Source organism: Cupressus sempervirens, chromosome 9 (assembly GCF_028749045.1).
Source record: "Cupressus sempervirens isolate cs-2001-9-10 chromosome 9, ASM2874904v1, whole genome shotgun sequence".
Taxonomy (NCBI): Eukaryota; Viridiplantae; Streptophyta; class Pinopsida; order Cupressales; family Cupressaceae; genus Cupressus; species Cupressus sempervirens.
Window position 1 is genome coordinate 618,015,708 of NC_143126.1, and position 21,351 is coordinate 618,037,058.

Below are 21,351 nucleotides of genomic sequence, written 5' to 3' on the forward strand. Positions count from 1 at the left end.
CACTCTAATCTAATGGTAACCTGATCGAAGATCAATCTTTGAATAATATACTGCCCCATGTAACTCATCTAATAACTCATCGATCCTGGGTATCGGATACCTGTTCTTGATTGTTTTCTTATTGAGGGCTCGGTAATCTATACACATTCTCATGGTCCCATCTTTCTTCTTCACCAGGACCACTGAAGAAGTGAAAGGGTTGGAGCTAGGACAAATGTGCCACATATCAAGCAATTCCTTGATTGCTTTCTCGATCTCATCCTTATATTTCTTAGGATGACGATAAGGGGTAGTAATCACTGGCTTGGCCTCTTCGTCCAACTCAATAGTATGCTCGAAGCCTCTGTCCGGTGGCCTCCCTGGTGGTATCTCACCAAAAACCCTGTCATGTTTTCTCAATAGCTCCTTGATGTCAATGTGAACTAGCTGTCCTGAATCTATAGATTCCTTAGGAGTGATCACACACTCCGCTGCCCAAACTATGTCATCATACCTAAAAATGCTCTCCATACATCTAGCTAAAACAATCTTAGGTGCTTTAGATGCCATACCTCTAAGCACCACTCTACGCCCATTAGCATCTCTGAACTTGAGTTCATGGTTTGGAAGTTCTGTGAGTACTTCCCTAATGACTGCAACCATTAGACCCCAAGTATGGCATGGATATCACCCAAGTCAACCACATAGAAATCATCTATAACTATGTGGTTACCCATCGTAATAGACAACTGTGGAATCCACTGGGTACAAGCTATCTTACGCCCATTAGCCACCATCACATTGAATCCCTCAAAATCCTCTAGAGGAATTTGTCGCTTGTTCACCAATGATGCATCAATGAAGTTATGAGTAGCTCCACTGTCAATCAATACTGCTATCTAATGACCTTGTAGGATCCCACGAACTTTAAAAGAGCTGAACTTAGGAGCCTTGGAGATAGAAGCAATGATCTCATCATGATTTTCCCCATTTGAACCGTTATTGTCTTCCTTTTGAGGTTCCTCTTCCTCAAAACTGCTCTCATCATCTGATATCACCTCAATTAAGTGAGCCTTGTCTTTCCCTAGGCAACAGTGTCCACTAGTCCATTTCTCCTTGCAATGATAGAAAATCCCCTTAGGCCTACACTCTGTCTATAGGCTTCATCAAAGTTCACCTTATTACTCTTCTTTTGGAATGGCTTCTTCCCCTTATCCTTATGGGCTATGAAAGGCTTGCTAGGAGCCATGATGCTAGATGTAGAATATTCCATGTCTCTAGTCTTCATGATAGCATCCTAGAGAGAATCTAGTTTGAAAGCCTTAACCCAACCACGAAGAGGCTCTGTCAATCCCTCAATGAAGAGCATAACCAACCGCTGTTCTAAAATATCTGTCACCATAACTGCCAACCGTTGGAACTCTGTGATGTAAGCATCCACTTAATTAGTCTGCCTGAGTTGTGCTAACTCCCTAAAGTGGAGTTCAGGATCCTTACGATCAAACCTGTCAATGAGCTTCTAGGTGAATTCCAAATATGAAGTAATGTTGGTATGCCCCAAGGTGACAAGTCCATGGTACCACCATTCATGTGCTTCACCTTCCAAATGGAGTGTGGCGTACTGGATAGCCTCTATTTCCAACATAGGATTGAGTTGCAAATAGGTGTCAAGCTTCTGAACCCAAGCTCTAGTTGTACCCTTGTTACTTCCATCAAATGATGGTAAGGTTAGTTTTCCCACCTTACGCTGCAAGTCTTGATTTTGCACTCCCCATTGATTGTTTTTTGGTCTATTTCAAAATTTAAGACCACAAAAGTCTACTAATGACATGGCAGCCTTGAAAACATCACCTAGAGAGTTGTACTCCCTCAAATAATCACCATATCCCTCTTCTCTTACTTGCTGGTCCTGATTTGCAGCACCCTATTCTCTCAAAAATGTAGGCATAAGAGGCCTAGGAGTAGCTCTACTTGCTGTTCTAGCACTGCTTTGAGTTGTGTCATTGTTTTCTTGACCCCCATTGTGTCCATTCTGCCCATTAGTCCTGTTATGGTTCCCATCATTTCCATTGTTTCTATTATCTACTAGCTGTCTGAGGATAAGTGACAGTTCTTCTCTTCCTCTTGCCATTTCATCTCTCAACTCCTGTTGCCCTCTTGCAAGAGCATTAAGCATTTGCTGAGTATTGCTTTCTTCCATGAGTTCTAAAAGACTTAAGCCCTTTCTTGCCCTGTTATAGAATTTATCCAAAGGATTTATGAATGGAATATTTGGAAACTCTCCACTCATAACCCGTACAGGATGGCAGGAACTTTTGCTCTGATACCACTGTAAAGTGCCTTGACAAATTTGAAGTTTTATCCCTATTTTCTGCCTTGATAATTTTGTCAAACACTTTCCCTGCAACCTGGGTTTGCTGATGTTTTCTTGTTTTGTTTTGGTTTTTGATGCCAATGATGTTTTGGTAAATACAAATGATTGCAAAGTAACTACTTGAAATGCTAATAATATGTAACTTCTTTTTATGAAATTCTGATATGAAAAGTACTCCTACAGCCAAGATGTATTTTCACAAATACTTGGCATGCATCCCATGAATGAATATGCAATGAGGCATTTTATTGAACATTTGGCATACAAACTGAACAACTAATTTCAACTGATTTCCTTAAATGACTAAATGTTTAGCACAAATACTTGGCAAGACAATAAATTCTTATCAAAATGAACCTCCTTTCACAATTGTAAAACAAGGAGAGAACCTGGAATAGTATTGAAGATGTTTATGGCTGAGTAGTCTTCCTTGAGTTTGGAAAGCCACATACAGTACTAGCTGTCCCTAGATTTGCTTCTACACACTCTATCTTCTAGTTTGAACTATGCATTACTTCCTTTCACTGCTGTATCTCTAATGCTGAACTAAACTAGTACAGACCTGTACCTTGTTGTTATCCACTATGAGTCTTGAAACTTCTACTATGCACAGCTGCACCAAACTGAGTCACCCTTCACCTCTTCAACCTATTATAATCATTGCTAGGAAGTGACGTTATATGCCCAAGATAAAATCACATCAACCCAGCTACATTGCGATTTTGATGTAGCAATTTTTGTGATTTTTTATGGATTCCGAAAATGCCTTCCTAGGCCCAGTCGTACAACCTTAACTCCTACAAAAAGACTTGAAATTGATGCCACCAATGAACATGAATTTCCTCCAAACTTTCGAACTACTCTTCCTTGATTCATTTCACCAAATTTGAACCCCTTTCCTGGTCCAAGAATTTTGAACTGAGCTCTGCCCTTCTCCTTGCAAAAATGATGTCAAATCTTTGATGCCCAATCTGAGACAAACCCTGCAAAAATTAACTCTGAATGAAGCTCAAATGAATTGGCTGAATACCAATTCCACTCCTCCAACTAGGGTTGATATCTCACAACCGAAATTGGCATCTTAGAGTCTTCAAACCCTCAAGTAAACCTGCAAGCACTAAAGCTCTCAGCACAATAGACGATTATGCAACTCAAGATGTATCAAATGCTCCCCCCCAAAAGCTCCTTATAAAGAATTCATAAGTAACTTCTAGAATAATCTATTACTTTATTCTTTTAAGTGACTTTTTTTTGATATTTTATTACTTTAGTCACTTTAATATTAAATTAATTAAATATAAAGTTACTTTTTAATATTTTATTTTTAATAACCTTATAAGTAATTAATCTAATATATTTGTCGCCTTTGTTTCTTCCCTTTTTAGCCTTTGGGGAAAATTAAAGGCTAAAAAAAAAACAAGTAGCTGGTGCCTGTCAAAAAGGGGACATTATAGAAGAGGGCCAAACAACAATACCAACAATAATAATGGGGGCCGCAGCCGAATTCAGTACGATGCGAACGGCCACTTGATGGTTCAATGCTGAGCATGCAATTTGTGGGGCCACTTTGCACAGAGTTGTACATCAGCAAACACACCAAAGTTGTTATGCAAATGGTGTGGTCCTGGAGATCATGAAGATGCCAAGTGCCCGAAATCAAGAGTGAATCTAATCAGCATTGGCGCGGATGAAGAAGTCTTAGCAATCACCTGTAAACAAGCAAAACTATACCTTGACCCGACGGAAGAAAAGAAGCGATTGGAAGAAGCGCAAGCGGAAATTGAGAAAGCAACGCAGGCAAAGAAATCACAATTGAAGGACACTACCGGTACCTCAACAAGGAACTACGCAGAACAGAACATCGTACAATAGATACTACAAACTGAAGTACCAGTCAAAATAAACAATATGCTGCTCACAATGCCTCAACTTCAATCGGCACTCACAAACATCGCTCCAACTGCCAAATCACCAGGAGAACATGGAAGGGAGAGGGAAAGTGGAACAAGTGCAGTAGACCCAATGTTGCTAGCGCTCACATTTGGATGGCATTCAGCGACCGTAGAGATGGGTATATTAGGAATGGTCCTTTCAAACACAATTATGGATGGAGGATCAAGGGTAAACGTCCTACCAGAAGATACCTGGAAGAAGTTGGGACAACTGACGTTGTGGCCACCTACGTTCCAATTGCTAACGGCAAACCAACATAGCATTAAACCTCTCGGCATACTAATGGCATAACCAATGACTATTGGAACACAGCCATTCCTACTTGATTTCATCGTCATCCTGCTGAAGAGGAGAGGATATGACGCCATTCTGGGCCGAGGATGGCTCGTACAAGCAAAGGTTAAGCATGATTGTAAGAAAAATACACTATCACTGAAAAGCAAAGGACGAAAAGTCATTATTGATTTACACACGCAAATGGTGGGCAAAGAAGCCCTATCATCCAATTTCGAAGAAGAGGATGAAGGAAAGCAGCGAATGGAACCAGATTAGGAGGGAGTCCTACGGTTGAAAGGTAGATCGAGGGACGATGATTTGGATTCCGTAAATGGATTATTTCACTGGCAGATAGAGGATTATTAGCTATTCCAGAGCTGCAACATACCAATGATAGAAGAAGGGCACAACAGAGATGGATTTCCAAAAGAATTCAGAGAAATAAAAGGGGATGCACCGTTCGATGAAACACCTGCACATGAATTCGGTGAAGGGAAGCCAATAAGGATTTGAAAGGAGTTCCACCAGAGCTGTGTTCACCACATTCTGCCGGTCGAAGGTGCAGTGCCTGTACGGAAGCAACCTTATAAGATGAATAAAAATTACGTGACACGGGTTATAGAAGATATTAACTGAATGCTCAAGGCCGGTATTATTTTGAAGGTTCAAACAAGTGAATGGGTGTCACCCATAGTCATATCCTTGAAGGATACCACCCAAATCAAGATATGTATTGACTTCAGATGTCTCAATGCAGTAACAATCAAGGACCCCTTCACAGACAGTATATTGGAGGAAGTAGCTGAACATGAGATTTATTCATTTATGGACGGGTTTTCGGGATATAATCAAATTTGCATAGCAGAAGAGGACAAACTTAAAATGACATTTGTGGTAGAAGGCAGGGTGTACACATACAACCGAATGCCATTCGGCCTGTGCAATGCGCCAGCTACATTCCGAAGAATCATCTTGCACATATTCGACAAAATGTCTATCAGAAATTTCAAAGCATTCCTGGACGACTGGTCCATATTTAGCACTGAAGGCAAACATCTAGCAGCATTGGGCGAATGCATGGAAAGATGTCAAATAGCACGACTCGCTTTAAATCCAAAGAAGTGCAGATTCATGGTTCCACAAGGAAAATTACTGGGACATATAGTCTGTAAGGAGGGATTGAGAACAAATCCAGAAAAAGTCAAAGTGATAATGTAGATGCAGCTATCTACAAATGTAACGGAGGTAAAGTCATTTCTGGGACACAGGATATTATAGAAGATTTGTCAAAAACTTCGCCAAAGTATCATACCCGTTGGACAAATTGACATGCAATGGGGAACCATTCAAATGGGACAAAGAACAAGATGAGTCATTTGAAGGGTTGAAGGTACAATTGACCACAGCACCTATATTGGCGTACCCAGATTGGAACAAGGAATTTCATGTTCACATGGACGCATCCAATTATGCAATAGGAGCAACTTTGGTGTAGACAGGTAACCACAGGTTAGATCACCCAGTATATTTTGCCAGCCGACTACTATCAAAAGCAGAACAGAACTACAGTACAACAAAATGGGAAGCCCTAGGAATGGTCTACACAGTGAAAAAGTTTCGAAATTACTTGCTGGAGATACCATTCGTGTTTTATGTTGACCATCAGGGTCTATTGTACCAGGTGAATAAACCTATCATCCAAGGCAAAATCAGCTGGTGGCTACTTTTGTTGCAGGAATTCACCTTCAAGATCATTGTACAAATTGGAAAGAATCATGTCAGCGTAGACCACTTGTCGCGAATTAAAATAGGTGAACCAGTGAATGGAGTGAATGATGATTTTCCTGATGCACAATTTTTTCAAATTGCAATACTACCAAAATGGTACACGAGTATTGGGGAGTACCTTTCCATGGGATAGCCATTGAAGGAGATGCCACAAAATGAAAGCGGAAATTAGCAATCAAGAGTCATACATTTCAATTAATTCATCGATTACTATACAAAATAGGGCCTGATCACATCCTGCGACGGTGTGTGTTAGAGGAGGAAATACCGAAAGTGTTGAAAGAAGCACATGAGGGTCCAACAAGAGGACATATGGGACCGTATACTACAGCGCAAAAAAAATTGCTGGAAGGACTATGGTGGCCAACACTGTACAACAACGCACGCGAATGGATCGTCAAGTGTGACACTTGCCAAAGGGCTGGAAAGTTGCTAAAGAGAGACTTTATGTTGTTTAACCCCTTCCATGCACAGGAATTATTCGAACAATGGGGATTGGATTTTGTGGGACCTTTGAAAGTAATCTGAAGGCACCGATGCCAATATATAGTCGTAGCTACAGAATACTTAACGAAGTGGTTGGAAGCACGGGCTCTACTAGATAACTCAGCGATCAGTACAACAAAATTCATCTATGAACAAATAATCACTCAATATGAGATTCCACTTTAGATAAGGAGTGATTATGGACACTTTGTCAATCACGTGATTAAACTATTAACAACAGAATTCAAGATATATCATTCTCTATCAAGCCCATACTATCCACGAGAAAACGGACAAGCTGAGGCTACGAACAAGATCCTGGTAGCAATCATCTACAAGTCATGTGCGGTCGAAGGTGAAGACTGGGATGAAAAATTTCCCTTTGCCCTCTAGGCATACCGCACAGCATACAAAGTGACAACGGAACACACACCATTCGAGTTGATGTTCGAACAGGAGGCAGCGGTACCAACAGAATTTATGATACCGAGTCTAAGGATCATGCTGGAGAATAAGTTGGGTGACATGGAAAGCCTAAAGGAAAGGTTGCATAATCTGAACAAACTCGAGGAGAAGCGGCTATTGGCACAATGGGCCATGGAGGTGACACAGAACAAGCGCAAAGCATGGTATGATAAACACCTGAAACTGAACAAGTTCCAACCAGGATAGCTAGTGTTGAAGTATAACGGATGGAACAAAATCAAACCAAGCAAGTTTAAAGTCAAATGGGTTGGGCCATACCAAATCTGGGAAGTAGGTGATAACGAAGCAATAAAATTATGGACATTGGACGGGCAGGAAATTTTGAAAACAGTGAATGGTTCCAAGTTGAAAATATATCATGTGCGACATGTTCCATCGTCGATGAATGTCGACGAGTAGTTAAATTCAGTAAAAAAATGAAAAAAAAGAGAGAAAGAAGAAGAAAGTAATTGTATGGTTACTGTACGGTAACTTAAGCTAAGCTAAAAGACACCGTACGGTCCCCTTATTATATGCAAACACCGTACGGTGAGATGAAGCATACGTGAAACCCGTATGACATATGGTGGAACATTGTGGCATATTGTGAAGTTGAATGCACAGTGCAAGATTACAATCCGTACGGTGGCCACATTGATAGGTTAAAGCAGTATGGCATACGGAAAAAGGACACAGGAAAATCAAAGACGCAAGGGGTACAGTGAAAGAATTTGTACAGCAATTGAAAAGATGCAAGGTGTATGGTGAAAGAGTCCGTACGGCAGTCAAGGAGACCGTATGTAAGCCTTGCAAACAGGATGCAACCATCGTACGGCTACCAGAAGGGGAAGGAAAAACACTTAAAGGCGTAGGATCGTATGGTGGAATTAGAGGAAAAACAAATAGGTATGCTGAAGGAGAAGGGAGCAAAAAATACAAACTGTACAGTGCAGGAGAGGAGTTCTGGAGAAATTTTGCATCTCTAAAATGAAATCTAGGGCATATCGGCATAGGTTGCATTGGCAAGTACTGTAGGGATTAAATCTTCTAAGTCAGTGATTGAGATTTTTGCAAAGTTCAAGTATCATAATATCCAAAGCCGAATTCTGATACGTTGATTGGAGGATCATATGTTAAGGCATTGTTGTTCCTTGTGGTGTTGCTTGAATGTTTGACTTTTGTCGCCAAGGGTTTGATTTATAGAGGCCGTACTTTTCAATTTTAGACTGGAGCACAGATTTGGACAATATTAATATTGGAGAGCATATTCTTATCTATTTTTGGTGACTGTGAAGTCTGGCATATTCCCATTGTTATCTATGCCCACCGCACGGTGCCTCTTCATTGCATACACAGTATAGCTAGTTAACAAAAACACTCCGTGAATACCTTACTACCTATGAAGCACTTCTCAGCACCCAATTGTACGCACATGCTCAGGCAAGGTCAATTTTGGCTAAGGGTTTATAAAAAAAAAAATTGTGACTTTTGTACCACTCTTATTAATGGAATCTGTAGGCAAAAGAAAGTGGAAAAGAGAATTGGAAGAGTCTACAGCTGGGAAGGGCATGAAAATATCAACCGCAAGTAACAAAAGTGAAGGCACAGTAGCAACAAAAAGCAGAAGCATAAGGCACAGGCAGCTACAATTGCTGAAATCACACCACAGAATATAGCAGTCAAAGGACTAAATGGTATGGACTGTAGGAAGTGGTGGTAGGAAACTCCTGACGATCATCCAATAAAAGCCCGCATTACAAGGGCACAGGTGGAATGGGCGATTCAAATGCTTGTTTTTTGTATCCAAGAATACGAGGGTTTCTTGCGCCATGATTGAGACTTATGCCAGGGGCTCTTGGAAAAGCACATTTCAATACCTAAGAAGAGACCTGGTAGTTTCATTCAAAGCAGCAAATTTCACGCATGTGTTTGGCATACCAAGGCCGCAAGGAAAAAAGGTATAGCCCGATAAGATTTCCAAAGAGGTAAAAATGTTTTTGATTAGGTTGGTATGCAGAGACATGGCCAAAGTAGAACAGGAAGTGTTGGCTAAGACATCAAAAGGTAGGTGATTAAAGAAAATAGACATGCAAGAGGGACCGTGGCGATGCTTGATGGATTTAGTCAAGAGCAAACTTATGAGATCAAGTAGGGCATCTGATATCTCCTTTCGCAAATATCCATGATGAATGGCATAATGAATGGGAAGGTGTATGATTGGGCATTTGTGCTGGCTAAACATATGCATGAATTTATGACACTCCAAAATAAGACATTTTATATGCCACATTATGCCATAGATCTCTTTCTCGATGCTACAGTACGGATGATTCCAGAAGATAGGTTGGAGGCAAAACTTGGACCATTAGCCCCCCGAAAACCTCCTATCATGCAGTGGAAACACTTAGACTCAGCCATTGGGAAAAAGGGCTCTACAAGGCAGAAGAGACCTCGGCTAGATATAGGAGGTGATACGGACAGCGGACGATAAGAGACATCTTCCAAGGAGAACAACATGGGAGAGGAGGAAGGGGAAGACGATGATGAAGAGGTTGAGATTGTCACAGCCACTCCCTTGTTATTTCCACGCCCTACACTATCCGCCACTTCCTACCTAGTCCCAACAAGTCTGCACATGGCATATATACCAGGGTTTGGATAGATACGACAGCCAATAGTGATGACTGGGGCACCACAACAGGCAGTTACAGTAGTAGCACCCTGACAACACGGGGTAAGACCTCCCTCAGTCCGATCGACAGTTGGGTTTACCATGGGATTTGCATGGGTGGTAGCACCCGTTAGCTGAGAGAGTATACTAGCTCTTGCCGAAGCACTTCCAGTAGTGGAAACCATGGCACCTACTGAAGCACAACCAGCAGCAGAAACTGTGGCACCTATAGTAGAGCGTGTATCGGAGGAGAGAGAGGAGACTACTATGGATGTACGCGAACTACTAGTACCAGAGATAGCGGAGAGCTAGAATACGCTTGGTGTGCACTTGGATGTAGTGGGTTGGGATGCATTAGTTACAGTGGATGCAACACTCTTAGCATCACCTGAGCGTGATAGGGAGAGTAGAACTCAGAGGTTGAGTACTTACTTGAGTACGTGGTTCCACCGTACTCTAGTACCTCAGATGGCCTATATGCAGACACCTACACGGAACAGAATTCTGGAGGAAGACACTCAGCAGACGTAGGCAGTGGAGCTAGTACAAGATGTGGGATCGTTAGATAGCACTATGGAGCGTATGGTGGAAGTAGTAGAGAGGGCTATGGGTGTGCAGCAGGAACATTTAGTAGCGCGGGAGATAGGGATGAGAGAGGCATTTCTTGCTGATGTAGCAACTCTAGTGACTCGAGCTCACCAGTTGTTAGCTTCAACGAAGACTTAGGCGTTGGACGTAGTAGTGAAGGAGCTAGAGGGAGTTATATCTTTTATGAGATTAGGATGCCCAATTGCCTTTACAATCTGTTTTGAGGAGCAGGGATGGGTGGATGTGGAGACTGTAGAGACGTGACAGGACTGGGCCACGACGAGAGATCCTAGCTTGGAGAGCCGAGTAGAGGCTTTGACTCACGAGATAGTAAGTTATACAGGGAGGCGGATTACACTCTTTGGAGGAGTCATGCAAATCAGGTAGCAGTTGAGAGGGCTCGAGAGGAGTCAACTGTGAGGTTAGCCTCAAAGAGGGCCACTTGGGAATTCGAGAGGACAACCCTGTTAGACAAACAGAGTCAGCTACAGAAGTTGGCTGAGAAAAAGGAACAAGTGGTAGCAGGAAAGGAGAAAGAGTTGGGAGAAATTGCAAAGATGATGCAGTCAACTTTAGAGCTTCAAATGGAGGTAGAAGCAGAACTAAAGGTTAGAAAAGAGCAAGTCTACAAGCTACGGGCGGAGTTGAACGAGTTGAGGGCACGGATGGCCACTACGCCAGGGAGGCATCCCTCTATTTAGTATTTATGCGTCGATGTACTTCGGTTATTTTGAGTATTATTACATTGTCCTCCGGAGACGACTTTTCTTTTTGGGGGGGATGATGTTGTCGGTAAAATTATGTAATAACCCCAACAAGTTATAACTTTTTCAAACACCAAAAATCTTTATACTTCAGTGGTTTGACATTTCGTCAAACACTTTGCAAGCAAGCTCTGATACCACTGTAATGGCCCTCCTCAAATCTGCTCTCAAAAATGTTGATGAAAGCTCAAGGAATTTCATCAAACAATTCACATGCAAGGGACATATGACTGATATAGTATTTCAGCTAGCTTTAAATGACTCTTTTTTCAATTTGCATCAATGAGAATCTTGTGCTAGAAGACTCCAAATGGACTTACACAATGGCCTAACATGAGTGTGCTACTAATTTTGACAATATTCAGTGCATATATATGATCTAAGCATGCGAAATGAACACCGACAGCCAACTGACATTTTTAAAAACAGTTGGTATGCAAACTAACTAGCTGATAAATAATAATATTGAATTGCTTAAATGACACCAGCAACTATTATCTTCTTAATTTGCAATGAAATTTCTAATACAATGCTCATGAAATATGGCCAAGACTATTGGCATTTACATGGATTACAAAATGATAATGCTGGTATAATGCACACTTACAGCTGAAACTTATAACACCCTAAAAAACAATACTAATAAAGGAACCTAATTGTAGATGGCTGTAATAATTTTCTTCAATGCTGCCCCTTCTGCTTTGCTTTTCCGATTTGCTTTTTCGAATTGCTTTTTGAATTGCTTTTTCGAACTTCTTTTTCGGCCTGCTTTTTCGATTCCGCTTTTTCGGACTGCTACCCTGTTGAATCTCAAGACCACATTTTTCAATGGCGTCAAAATTTTCAACTTGAAGGGATTTCGTCCTTCAAACTATTGAGACATAATCTCTTGAAAATTTCCCAATTTCTTTGATATTTCCAAGCATACTTAAAAGAAGCTCTTCCATTTCTTTTATAGTGTTCTCACAAGGGCTCCATCCTTCGTTTTCTCAATGTGGGATAAAATATAACTCCCTTTATGTAACTTATGTCTCCAATGTGTTATAAAATAAAGGGGACTCTTTTAATTTAAATATTTCTCACAAACTATAGTCTATGCATTAATAAAGTTAAGTATTTAAATTTAACTTTATAAAATAGCTTTATCAATGCATAACAAATCTTATCAGTGATAAACAAGTCTTCTTGTCGATTTTAAACAATTACCATCGACATACCGTTGCCACTGGATATTCGCCCATGCCAAGGTGACTTACTATAAATAATAAGTATGCCCAAAGTTGCCTCAAAATCCCTCAGAAAGACCTGCAACTGAAACTATCTAGGCCAAATGGCCTCTAAGTCCCTTTAATGTCTTGGTTAGCCTACGGGACCGTGGGGAAATAGGCTAACGACAACATCATGTTATGAATGCTAAAAAGGGGACATTACAATCCGCCCTTCCCAAAATTGCTTGTCCCCAAGCAATGGTCGAACAACAACCCAATCAATCCACCTGGATCCCAAATGTAGTCATGAACTATACTGCTGTCAGTCAACATAGGCTTCTGCAACAACTTCTGAAAATTAACCAAGAGGAATCCATAATCAAATTGGCGAATACAACTCAGCCAAACTCCAAAGTCAGGAACGCATGAGAAACAAGCTCTAGAAATATTAGAACCCAAGTAGAATAGATAACCCAAACTGCCAACATAGTAAATACCATCAACACATCCCACTAGCCTATGTGGAATGTACAATACAATTCTGCAACAACGATGAATACTCCCGCATGAAACTGCACCAAATACAGAGAATCCACACACTGCACACCTACTGCAATTATCACAACTCTGCAGATCACTGGTCACTGTCTCATAACCATAACACCCATGTACTGCTAATTGTGAATAGTCATTACATGGTAGATAGCAAAAACGAGAGCCCAGACCAAACCTGTCTGCCATCAACTCCTCAACACATGGATCAAAAGCAAACCGATGAACATATCCTACAGTATAATGCCGGTAAAAAGAACCAATCCCAGTCAAAGACTCATCCTCCAGACGTGATACAACCAACTGTGACTGATCATCAGCTAAGTCAGAGGATGATATAGCCAAGAGTGCAGAATCAACAACAACATCACTAGTCTCTATGCCCTCCAAGTCAAACATATCACAATGCTCAACTGCAGTGCCCAACTCAGTTGAACCTACCTCCAGTGGAAACAGACCAAATATGCCAATACTAGTGTCGTGGACAGATATATCCTCATCTCCACTACCTCTATGAACCTTGACCATGGACATCTGCAGATCACTAGACACCATAGCTTGTGACTGTACAGAATCTGGTAAAGACTGCAATCGCTCTAACTCCATGGTCACCTAGCCAAATGAAATTGTGACTCCTCGAAAGCCAACTGTGTACTCTCAAGAATCTCATAAGTCACCTCGATCTGCTGAGTAAGCTCACTCACCTTATCTTCCTTGGCCAATAATGCTTCGTATGCTGTACTCCCCCACTCCATAAGATAATCTCTGTCGGCTACCAACTGCATATAATTCTGTCTCAGAATCCGAATAGCCTCCCATAAAGAGTGGATCTCTGTCAAGGAAAGATAACTGCCGCCCTGCTCATCACTAGTAGGAGAACCCCATCCATAAACTGCTAACAACTGACGAGCAGCGTCGAAATGCTAGCAAGCGATAGCAATGTCTCGTTCACCAACTCTCAACTAACTAGACACATGATGGCACTGGCTAGACTGTCTCCTACAAACCTCCTCTGACGCACTGTCTAAAGGAGTATCCTCAAAGTCACTATTCTCTAGAGTATTACCATCCATATCCTGTGAATCAACTCCAAAGCTCATATCAACATACGGAGTATCAAAGTCTGTAGCACTACTGTCCAACTCCTCTATACCAAAAGAAACTGTCAACGAAACTAAGTCTTCAAAATTGCCCACTGCATCCTCCTGGATGTCATCAATGCCAATATGATCCTGGGACTCGTCTGTACACACTGCCAAATATGAAAGATCATCAACACATTCCAGCAAGAATGGTCGACTAGATATATGAACAAAGCCCATCACCGGTGTATAAAAACTAATACCAACATCAGACAAGCTGCTGGCACAAGAAAAAACAACACCGTGCAATCTGCTAATCAAATCCATGATAGCACCCAAACAATCACTGCTACCAAAAAGTGTTAAAGATCTCCAGTCAACTGAATCCCAAACGGCAATATAACAATCTCGAGTCCATATCCATAAACTAGAATCAGTTGGTAACTCAAGCAAACTCCTCACCTGAGTAATATGACCAATACCAACTAACTCCACATACCTGTCTAACATTGTCCCTGTATCCTGGATGTGAATGCAAGATGAACTCGCAACATTATCAACAACCACATATGATTTACGTGCCGCAGAAAGCTGAGTATCAAGAGTGCAAGATGAAACTAAACTCAACTACATGCCATGCTTATCCCCATGTCTCTCCCAGTCCTGTAATGCCAATGGAGTATTCACCAAAGAAGCTCGAGTGTCCTCAAGCTCGCGAGAAAGCCTGTCAACTTCCTCCTCCTTCCTCCTCAAGGCATCTGAATAGTCTTCAACAAAGCTAAGAAGATGGTCACGATCTGATAGAAGATGTAAATAACTCAACTTCATCGTTCCCCTTCCTTCCCTAATCGCCTGTAAGTCAACACAAGAAGAACCTGTTGTGACTCCTTTCTGTCTCTCCTGCAGTTGAATCATCCAAATGTGATTCTCAATCAATCCATGCATCCTGTCATGATGAGATAAAGCCGCGACAATATCCTTGTTCCTTGTCTTCAGTTGGCTTGCCAAACCAAGTGAAGAGCTACTAGCCTCTATCTCATGTGAAGAAGATTCCAACTGTGCCTGATACTCATTTTCTGCAAAGTCCTGAATGCTCACTTTTTGATCAATTGTACTATCCTCAAACATGACAATATCCTCAACTGCTGTAACTTCATTCAGCCCAATTGTACTGTAATCACTATCTGTGTCAATCACGCAATCCGGTGTGCTTGTGATATCACCTTCTGATGCAACTGGCTCAACCTGCACAACATCTGTAACCTCTTCTACTTGTGAAGATGATGCAGATAAACCATTACCTGAAAATGTGCTAATGTCTCCCTGTATCGAATCCGCATGTCTGTTAAACTCCTCATACAAGTTTCTGCTTGTCATAGGGAAGGTATGATCCTTAGGCCTATCAATTAGGCTCTTTAACCACGTACATGCCACAGGTGACAAATTCCTCTCTTTTGTCCAAACATACCATAAGTCTTCTACCAAAAGTTTAGAAATTTCATCCTCCCCCTCAAACAAGATTGTGAACATGATGGAGTGCATTGATGCCAATACTCTGCTGGGATGAAACTCGTCCATAATATTCCAAAATGTATTAAACATCTTGCGAATGTCACTAATACAACCAATTGCCAGCATAATATTTTCAAATCTACACCTTGCAAATACTTCAAGTAATCTTGCCCTCTTTGTGAAATAAGGGTCCCAAATGTTGTCCAACTTTTCAAAGCTTTTTACCATGGCATGAAGTACCTCTTTCATAATCTAATTGTCATAAGAATCAAGGCCAGCTATTATCCTCATGATTTCACTAATGCAAGAGAGAGCTGTAAGTCTTATTACTTCATCATGATGTCTCAATAATCGGGGCTTAACCAACGAACCAAATGCTGGAGATAAAGTTGTTTGCATAGCATCGGGTCTTGACTGATCAAACTTGCCTAAATAAGTTTCCAACTCCTCCAAAGTTCTTAGAAGGTCCTCTGTTCGCTGAAATGGACAATCTAATTTCTTCTTTACATTCTACATTCTTTCTTCCAAATCCTTGTCTCCTGTTAAAGCCATACTGATAATTGAATTCAATCTAAAATAACCCAATCAAGTTGGCAGGAAACCGCTCTAATACCATTGTAATAACCCCAACAGGTTATAACTTCTTCAAACACCAAAATTTTTTATACTTCAGTGGTTTGACATTTTGTCAAACACTTTGCAAGCAAGCTCTGATACCACTGTAATGGCCCTCCTCAAATCTGCTCTCAAAAATGCTGATGAAAGCTCAAAGAATTTCATCAAACAATTCACATGCAAGGGATGTATGACTGATATAGTATTTCAGCTGGCTTTAAATGACTCTTTTTTCAATTTGCATCAATGAGAATCTTGTGCTAGAAGACTCCAAATGGACTTACACAATGGCCTAACATGAGTGTGTTACTAATTTTCACAATATTCAGTGCATATATATGATCTAAGCATGAGAAATGAACACCTACAGCCAACTAACATTTTTACAAACAGTTTGTATGCAAACTAACTAGCTGATAAATAATGATATTGAATTGCTTAAATGACACCAGCAACTATTATCTTCTTAATTTGCAATGAAATTTCTAATACAATGCTCATGAAATATGGCCAAGACTATTGGCATTTATATGGATTACAAAATGATAATGTTAGTATAATGCACACTTACAGCTGAAACTTATAACACCCTAAAAAACAATACTAATAAAGGAACCTGGTTGTAGATGACTGTAATAATTTTCTTCAATGCTGCCCCTTCTGTTTTGCTTTTCCGATTTGCTTTTTCGAACTGCTTTTTTGGATCTGCTTTTTGAACTGCTTTTTCAGACTGCTTTTTTGGCCTGCTTTTTCGGTTCCACTTTTTCGGACTTCTTTTTTGTATCTAATTTTCGGACTGCTACCCTGTTGAATCTCAAGACCATATCTTTCAATGGCGTCAAGATTTCCAGCTTGAAAGGATTTCATCCTTTAAACTATTGAGACATAATCTCCAGAAAATTTCTCAATTTCTTTGATATTTCCAAGCATACTTAAAAAAAGCTCTTCCATTTCTTTTATAGTGTTCTCACAAGGGCTCCATCCTTCGTTTTCTCAATGTGGGATAAAACATAACTCCCTTTATGTAACTTATGTCTCCAATGTGTTATAAAATAAAGGGGACTCTTTTAATTTAAATATTTCCCACAAGCTATAGTCTATGCATTAATAAAGTTAAATATTTAAATTTAACTTTATAAAATAGCTTTATCAATGCATAACAAATCTTATCAGTGATAAACAAGTCTTCTTGTCAATTTTAAACAATTACCATCGACATACCATTGCCACTGGATGTCCGCCCATGCCCAAGATGACTTACTATAAATAGTAAGTATGCCCAAATTTGCCTTAAAACCTCTCAGAAAGACTTGCAACTGAAACTATCTAGGCCAAATGGCCTCTAAGTCCCTTTAATGTCCTGGTTAGCCTACGGGACCGTTGGGAAATAGGCTAACGACAACATCATGTTATGAATGCTAGAAAGGGGACATTACAAATTATAAAACAGCCGACGGGTAGATTAGCATGTAGTGAGTAATTGTTATGTAGCCAATAGGCCCCTTCAGTAATTGTTATGTAGCTGACGGACCCCTTCGGAAAGGTTCTTCAAGAAGTATATGTACACCATCTGAAATCATTGTAATTATCATTATAAGCACTATGTAATCTCTTTGGCATATATGTGAATAATAAAAGGAGTACTGTTGTTACATGTTCTTGTCTATTGTCTCTATGCATTAATTTATTTACCCCATACGGTAAACATCCATATTGACTACATGCATTTGCAAGTTATATTTTTATTTGTAGGTATTACGAAGGATTAGGTTTTACTTTTCACAGATGATCTTATATTAAATTAAAGAATCTTCTGAAAACAGTGATGATTAACTGGTTTTCTCAGAACATCATAAATGAAAACAAAGAATCTTCTGGTTCCAAGGTATTTGTTGTTATAGTTTATATTGATCTTGGGGAGCTTATCCTCAAATAGCAAGCTAATAACCATACCAGAAAATATTTTTTCAGCGGTTTAATTTTCACTGGTTGAAAAAAGTAATATGCTATAATTTTTAGTTTTCTTGGAGATATTATCTTTAAATTGGTAGCAAGATACAGCCATATCATAATCTAATTTTACATGGAAAGTGCAATTCTCACCTCTTTTGGTAGGTATGGATACAAGAAAGTTATTTGATCTTTTGTTCATTAAAATAAACTGTCAAAGAAGTGGCAAAGTGGCCATGGCAACTGAAATGAACATTGACGGCCATGAGGATTGTTTCACTTTGTTACACATGTAACCAATCATACACAGTATTATATTTTGGAAACTCAAATATAGCTAACAAACACCACCGCTTGTAATCTTATCTCCTTATCACATTACTTGTCTGATGGAAAATATCTTATTGTATGTTGTGCATTTTATATGGTGGCATATGGTAGTTGTGTGATATATAGTTCTACAAGTATGTTTATTATATAGACTGGCAATCTTTGCCAAAAGTTCAACGATTTACTTTTTTCTGAAGCCATTCAGCAATTCTATTTATACACCTACTTTTATACTGAGGAGCAACTTTGACGAGGAAGCTTATTCTCAGAAAATATCTGTTTAGAGGTTTGCACATGCTTATAGTTGTCCTGTGAGTTTTTTTCAAGTATTCAAGCAAGTCAAAACAACACCAGATACCAGATATTGAAGTCTGTTTCTATTATTCTTTTTCCTTAATTTCTAGCTTCTATGTTCTATAAAAGAAAAGTAAATAGAATTTAAATGTGAAATTTGCATAATACATATTTCAAATGTTCTGCATTTATATATCCATTCATTTTTCCAAACTTTCATTAGATGTGTATTCTACTGAATTGGGCAGGCACAAGATTTTCAGGATCCAGAACCACAGCATCGACATATGTCACATTTGTTCGGGCTTTATCCAGGTCACACAATAACAATGGAGTCCACGCCAAAATTGTGCAAGGCTGCTATTAATAGCTTGTTCAAAAGAGGTCTGAAATCAAAACTTGGTTGTGTAAATTGCATTCTTTTTCCTTTTTTAACTTAAAGTTTGACTTTGTATCCTAGTATATTTGGATAAATAAAATAGGAGTTCATTTGTTTTCTGAATGGTATTTGGATAATATAACTAGTAACATATTTTACAACAGGAATAGTAATGCATATAACAAGCCTCATGCATGTTTAAGTATAGACAGCCAAGTCTATTTTATCCATTTTTGGTGGAAGTTGTTAGGTTGTCTTCTGAAATTAACATTGAGTTACATGGCTACAAGTCTATAGTCCATTCCTCTCATTCCATATCTTACTAACAATTACTGTTTTCATTAGTCTCAGAAATTCCTGTGCTTCCTTTATCTTAGTTTTGTTCGGTTGTAGCTGTGTCAGAAAGGAATGGCAAGCTTTTTGCACTCTTGTCTGTAACTTCTTGATATTTATTCTTCAGTATTCATTATAAACTCTGCTGTCTATTAGTATATTATCATATTAAATCCCAGTTAGGAGCTCTTGATCAGTCTGACTACAATGCTGTATAATCAGGAGAGGATGGACCAGGATGGTCAACAGTATGGAAGATTGCACTTTGGGCACGTCTTCATGACAGTGATCATGCATATCGAATGGTCAAGAAACTTATTACTCTCGTGGATCCTAGTAATGAAGAAAGTTTTGAAGGTGCACCTAATGCTATCTTCGAAGGTGGTCTTTATGCAAATTTATTTACTGCACACCCACCTTTTCAAATTGATGCAAATTTTGGGTAACAAACTTAAACTGTTTATTTTTATCCTCTTTTCAAATGAAAGTGACAAAGCAGAATGGAAGATAACTTTTACCAACTAGTGACTATACATCTTCTGCCAGGTTTGCATCTGCCATTGCAGAAATACTGATTCAAAGCGATGAAAGAAATCTTTTCTTGCTACCTGCATTACCCAGAGATAAATGGCCTAGTGGGTGTGTAAGTGGGTTGAAGGCTAGAGGCCATACAAATGTTGCAATCTGCTGGAGAGAAGGGGAACTGCATGAAGTTGGTCTAGTAGTGCACAATCATAGTTCACCCAAAAATTTGCATTACAATGGGATAAGCATGGCAATTGAATTGTCTGTAGGCTATGTCCACACATTCAATCGAGATCTCAAGATGGTTAAGTCACTTCCATTAATAGGCATGATGAAAATGTCACAATCTTCATGTTCCATCAGCTGAGAGTAAATTTGGATCCTTTTAACTTTTAAATTCTTAGAATGAATGTGATGTCACGTATTTGACTTTTTCCTCTTCTATTCTTAGGTGGTCTATAATTAGGCCAATTCCATTTATCCAGCTTTGGTATCGCCAAGCTCCAACACTCTACTCATTGTCAGTCCATTATCTTGATGGCACCATCATCATCTTCAACTATATCATGTATAAGCAAAGATGGGTTTCTGATGTGTAATTGTCAAAGAATTGTGTTCACTTTGAGTATCTTTTGAAGAATTGTGTTCGCTTTGACAATGTTGATGAAAGTTATTATTCATTTTTTACAATTTATGCATTAATTTGTTGGGGGATCTATTAGGGGCACCACCGTTGAGAGAGAAACAAATACATAAAGAGCATAACAATAATTAATGGGTGTACAACATGCACAACAGAAACTCTAAAAATGTAGGAATGTATGACTACCTAATAGCTACATTGATGACCAGACTTCGATCACAATCCTTCACAAATGAAAAATAGCTATCTAATAGAGAGACGATGACCTCTTAACAAAAACTGATTCTCCAGCAAAAACATCCATGGAGATCCCAGAGATAACAATCAAAAAGTGTAATTGCAGCCACTGAATCAGTATACAATACCATCATCTTTCTAGTTCATCACATCTTTGACCAAACCAACCTTCCATGGGTCATCACCTGATTCTTGGTAATCTTGATAAGCTCTAATCAAGGAAGGGAAGCACACTTCTATACTCACTTCCCATCTACCCCACTCTTGGTAAATAAAGATACTAAAAAGGCTAGAAATTGTGTAGTCACTAGGTGTTTCCAGTTGTCCCTGATTGTGTGTTACATCTT

At 39.6% G+C, this 21,351-nt stretch overlaps 1 protein-coding gene across 1 annotated transcript in view; it reads left to right on the top strand.

Moving 5' to 3' along the window:
- Positions 1–20,716, top strand: part of LOC149540223 (alpha-L-fucosidase 2-like) — a 200,878-nt gene extending 180,162 nt beyond the window's left edge. The window contains exons 8-10 of the mRNA XM_089801359.1: positions 19,136–19,271; positions 19,822–20,041; positions 20,146–20,716. Of these exons, the coding sequence (XP_089657485.1) occupies positions 19,136–19,271; positions 19,822–20,041; positions 20,146–20,491 (702 nt within the window). The 3' untranslated portion in view covers positions 20,492–20,716. The remainder of the gene's footprint in view (positions 1–19,135; positions 19,272–19,821; positions 20,042–20,145) is intronic.
- The last annotated feature ends 635 nt before the right edge of the window (positions 20,717–21,351 follow it).